The 4,943-nt window shown below is 40.3% G+C and overlaps 1 protein-coding gene across 1 annotated transcript; it reads right to left on the bottom strand.

The window, feature by feature from the left end:
- Nucleotides 1-1,304: 1,304 nt before the first annotated feature.
- Nucleotides 1,305-4,731, bottom strand: LOC112289965 (protein HOMOLOG OF MAMMALIAN LYST-INTERACTING PROTEIN 5). The gene is made up of 6 exons (XM_024535755.3): nt 4,391-4,731; nt 4,037-4,137; nt 3,456-3,565; nt 2,950-3,025; nt 2,559-2,699; nt 1,305-2,416 (listed from the first exon to the last, which is right to left on the bottom strand). The coding sequence occupies exons 1-6, from the start codon at nt 4,482-4,484 to the stop codon at nt 1,568-1,570; spliced, it is 1,371 nt and encodes a 456-aa protein (XP_024391523.2). The 5' UTR covers nt 4,485-4,731; the 3' UTR covers nt 1,305-1,567.
- Between the last annotated feature and the right edge of the window lie 212 nt (nt 4,732-4,943).

Genomic DNA, 4,943 nt, shown 5'->3' with positions numbered 1-4,943 from the left:
CTATCTAACTAAGGGCTATGTGGCGACGTTATATAGGGCCTCTAATACGTATTGACTTTGTAGGACACATGCCTTGACTTACAAGGCAAGTTTTTCTACGTGTGGGCCACATAGTTAGCTTGGTCTTCAAGGTAACAACATGTGTGGCACATGGCCAACTTGTTGACCACGTTTCTAATCCAAAAAGTCAATTAAAGACACCTATGAAGTCAAAGTAGTATCTATGAAGCTTCTAAGAAGCTTCCATATCAAATACTATAGAATTAACTTATTTTTATCTACTTTTACTTACTTCTACATATTTGTATATGTAATTATGAGTATGTCCGTGACATCATGTCACAATTAATGCATTAAAGCTTTTTATTTATCTTATTGTATATTTATTTTATTTTTTAATTACTTATTTTTAATATTAAAATTTATAATTTTTAAGTATAGTTTTTTAAAATAACATTCTTAATTACTAGCACAATTGTATTACATCATTTATGATTTTATTTCTATTTTAATGGTTTTGTTTGTTTGAATTCACCATCTTTCTTGCTCAATTAAATGGGAAATGCTGAAGTTTTATAAAGCTATAATTATGATATAATTTTCATCTAATAGTTTTAGTAAAAGAAAGCCATTGTCAAAATAAATTCCTAACAAATAATTAAACTTTTGAATGTATTCATAGGTAATTTTAGTAACTTAAAACAACACAATGTACACATGATTGCAAATTGTGCATAGAAGTAATCAATTCATGTTTTAAAAAATAGTAATTCTTTACTCTTATTTGCTGTATGAAAGTAAATGAAACAACTTATGTTGTCAAATGATATTTGTATTTTAGAAGAAATGATGACAGGAATATTTAAAAGATAATATTCATTATTGTTGTATTCCCAAACAGACCTTTCTCTATCTCGCCAAATCAAATTTCTGTAAACACTACCTTTTAATTTCTTGTTATTTTACATTAAGTTTTTAAGTTAAACAAACAACCTTGTAAAATAGTTCGAGGTTCGTCTTGTATATTGATCTCTAGAGTTGCCATCTGTTTTATAACAGAATGAATACAATAGTTCTATCATACAAATTCAGAGGCAAAGCAAAAAAAGAGAAATTATCACTCAGCACGTAGGAACAGGAAATAAATAGGGCCTACATCTCTAATGACTATAAATAAAGAGAGATTTTGAAAACGTTCAATGGTGTGAAAATCTCTGCAATAAGAAAACGTTTGATGTCGGCCTCAATTCTTTATACCAGGTTCACGACGGTAATTCAAACCACAGTGCATGCCACATGTAAAGTGTAGGCAACACTAAATGCCTTGATTGGTGCATATGTATTACAGGTATTGCATACTGGATTAACCCAAATCATCTACAATCTTCGCACTTTTGTGCGAAGTTAGAGCTGGACCGCAAAGAATTAACACTAAATTGCACATCGTCAGTCCTAAGTAATGAGCTGGTAAACCAAACCACCTCACTAACAGATTCACAACTAGATAGATAATGACAACCTCACAAGATACAGTTCTTATCTGCCTATACACAAGATTAACATGCAGTCATATAGAGACAGAAGGAGATGTCAGCAACTCCAGCGATTTAGTCAGATATGAGATGGCAGTTGGAATATCGTCAAAGGCCAAGGCACTGACTGCGAACCTTGATGCTTTGTGAGCTTCAGCCACAGCTCCAGCAGAGGGCTTGAAGTCACTGTTATAGTTCCCGTTCAATGAATATCCTGTTGAGCTGTCAGGTCCAACAGGAGCACTACCTGTTCGAGCAAGAGGTGGCGGTTCTGAGTGTCTTAAGACTCCTTGAGGCGCTTGTGGCGTGGTAGGATACTGTGGAGTGGATAGCTGAAATCCACTTCCTGCAGGTGGAAAGAATGAAGGGTACGCAGAGGCAGAATCGTTGGCTGAAGGATTAGGCCAATGTGATGGCTGATAAAAATGGGTAGGATTTGGACCACCTTGCATATCCTGAGGTGCAGAAGGATAAGAGTTATGGCTGGGCGGAGGTGATGAAGAAAAACCTGGAGAATCTGAAGGATATGAATAGGTGCCAACTACGTGATGGCCTGGCATTCTGTCATTTCCACTCGACGGATCAAAGGATACACCAGAAGTATGAGAGTACAGTGACTGGTGAGATGGAGAATTAGAAGGATAGCCTGGATTATCAGCGGAAGACTGCGAATTTTGATTGTACGAGGAGAGTGTTGAATTTGAGGGCGCAGACGGAAGGTCTTCTGGGCAACTACTATGAGAAGGCTGTAAAGGGAGTTCTGAAGGCGGCAATTGAGTATAGCTTCTGTGAGGAACGGTATTCGGATCCGAAGATCCGAGAAATGAATCCCTGTTCGAAGACGACTTCGGTTGTTGGGTTTCGGGTGCATTGATGTTGTTGGCCTGCAAAATAAAAGAAAACCTTCGATCACCACAATTTTCACCTGATCCACGCACACTTGTGAAAAGATATGCAAGAATACGTCGTGACTGCACAATAGCCAGAAAAAGAACAACCGAGGCTTGGTCAAAAGAAAAAATGAACCTCCGTGCTCCAAGTCGTATACTCTTCCTCAGGTGCATCTTTGTCAGGAACAGGGGGTCCAGGAACCGGCTTCCTACCTTCGGATAATGCTTTACGAATGTCCACGGCCTTCCAACTTGCGTACTTCTGTTTTTCCAGTATCTGTTCATACCACAATCCGTCAGCCCAAGTAGGTAACAGTGTCACTAAAAACTTGCTAAATAGTCAACAAAACTATGTGTAAACTAGATTGCAATAATTCAGAGTTCACAAGCTAGATATGGTAGGACGTAAAAAAGGCAGATGACAAATAAACGACATCCAATATATTGAAGAACACGCAAGATCCATAATTACAGGTTGCCACTATCTCATACCCCACGGTTGAGACAGATTGTTGGAATTAACTTACATCCGGAGGCAATTCACCAAACTGAAGCAGGACTTCGAAGAAGATACTCGCCGCATAAAAAGTCATGGCGGTCTTCCTGACATTCAATAAAAATGGCATCAGTTTTCTTTCTCACACTCTTTCCCAAACACAAGGAAATCTAAATACCCAACTTCAACTGAACACTAGCACAGTGAACATGCACCTCTGAACGACTACTTCCAACCTGCACCAGAAACCAATAACGCATAACTTACCACAACAGAAGCTACCTAACAGCATCGGGGGCGAACTGGTAACTTAATTTACAACTTAAATTCTAGAGCTTTGTAAAAATTCACTTCTTCTCGCTGAAGCTACCACCAACTGGGGTACACTCCTATCAACCAAACCTCCGGACGATTACCACTTACCAGCGTCTCCCAGCTTTAAACTACTTATAAAAAAGCATTACTCCAAAATCATTGCAGCACTAAACGAAAACCTCTACTAAAAAGCATTTTAAGAAATATGATCACAAGCCATACAGATCAGCACGCCCGGCTCGGTCTTGCTTATCAGCCTTGGCGAACACACGAAGGGCAAAACCTTCCATGTACATATTGTCATCGGTGCTCAGCTTCACAACCCTCTTGTCCTGCACAATCACATGCTAGTCTAAGCAACGATGTAATGAGGAATATACAGTCCTTCGAAATTTGCCTGCCCCACCTTTTATTAAAACAATCAGCACTTCCCTACTTTACCAAAGTTTGATAACACTGAAATCGGTTGAATCGATAGTCACCATGTCATCACAAAAGATATTGCAATCACAAAAGCAATTTACCACATATAATTACTTCAAATTACACAACAGCCGCCGAGGAATAGAGCAATAAAGCATTTTTCGTCCACGTAGATATTCAACATGCTTCATATCTACCAAGATGTATGAAATTAAGTAATTAAATCTTCAGATAGAGTTCACAGCTCTAAATATAAATTCACAACTCCTTTGTTCTTCAAAAGCTGATTCCCACCATACGTATTGGTCTACCCATAAATTACTCAGGACCGAAACGAATACAAGGAACCATTACAATTTCTCAGATGAACGAAGACCTGCCTTCTCTAGCTGATTCATAAGAGAAATGAGAACCGCCTTTGTCTCACTCGTGCGTTCCTTCGGCGGAATCTTCAACCCTTTCTCCATAGCATACAATCGGCCTGTGATAATCATAATTTAGAAGTAATCAAATCCAAAGCCCTACGAAGTACAACTCAGCAACCGAAAAAAACAAACTGCACATAATTAATAAGATCAACTCCACAAATCCACGAAAATCCACTAGAAAAACAATCTCAGAGACATTAAATCTGCCAACAGTCTCCGAGAGAGCACAGACCAGATAAGCAAATCGAAACAAACCAATCAGCCAATGACCCAATTGAATCAAACAAACTCCAAGTATGAGCTCACAATAATAAGCCGCGAGGTGGTCATGCTTCTGCAACTCATCGGCACGCTGCAAGTACGGCAGCAACACCTTGGCAGGTTCTCCATCGATCGTCATGGCTCTGAGAGTCTCCCTGCGTCGTCGTCGTCGTCCTACACCGACCAGACCTAGGCAGAGATTCCAACCCTGCTCTCGCGGCCTCTCTGCTCCTCGCTCTCTCGCTCGCTCTGTGTCTGTGTCTGTGTGACTGTTTCGCTGTTCACAATACAGGCGGGGGGGCACCGGCGACAGTTGGCCCAAGCCCAAGCCCAGCAGAACCCTAATCCTGGTCTGGAAATACACCAAAGAACTCTCGCTCTCTTCCAACAGAAGAAGTAGATGCCGTTCCTCGGTCATGCTCATCATGGAGAGAGAGGGAGAGAGAGAAAGAGAGAGAGACAGACAGAGACAGAGACAGAGGACGGACGGACGGACGGACGGACGAGGGGACGGAGGGAAAAAGGAAAAGGAATGGAAAGAAAAGAAAGGAAGGAAGAAAGCAATGGAGGGGGCTTAGTCGTGGATGATCTCCGTTGT

This window comes from Physcomitrium patens, chromosome 12, assembly GCF_059467195.1.
Source record: "Physcomitrium patens ecotype Gransden chromosome 12, ASM5946719v1, whole genome shotgun sequence".
Lineage (NCBI taxonomy): Eukaryota > Viridiplantae > Streptophyta > Bryopsida > Funariales > Funariaceae > Physcomitrium > Physcomitrium patens.
Note: the sequence above shows the minus strand (reverse complement) of the source record. Positions and strands in the feature narration are given on the sequence as shown.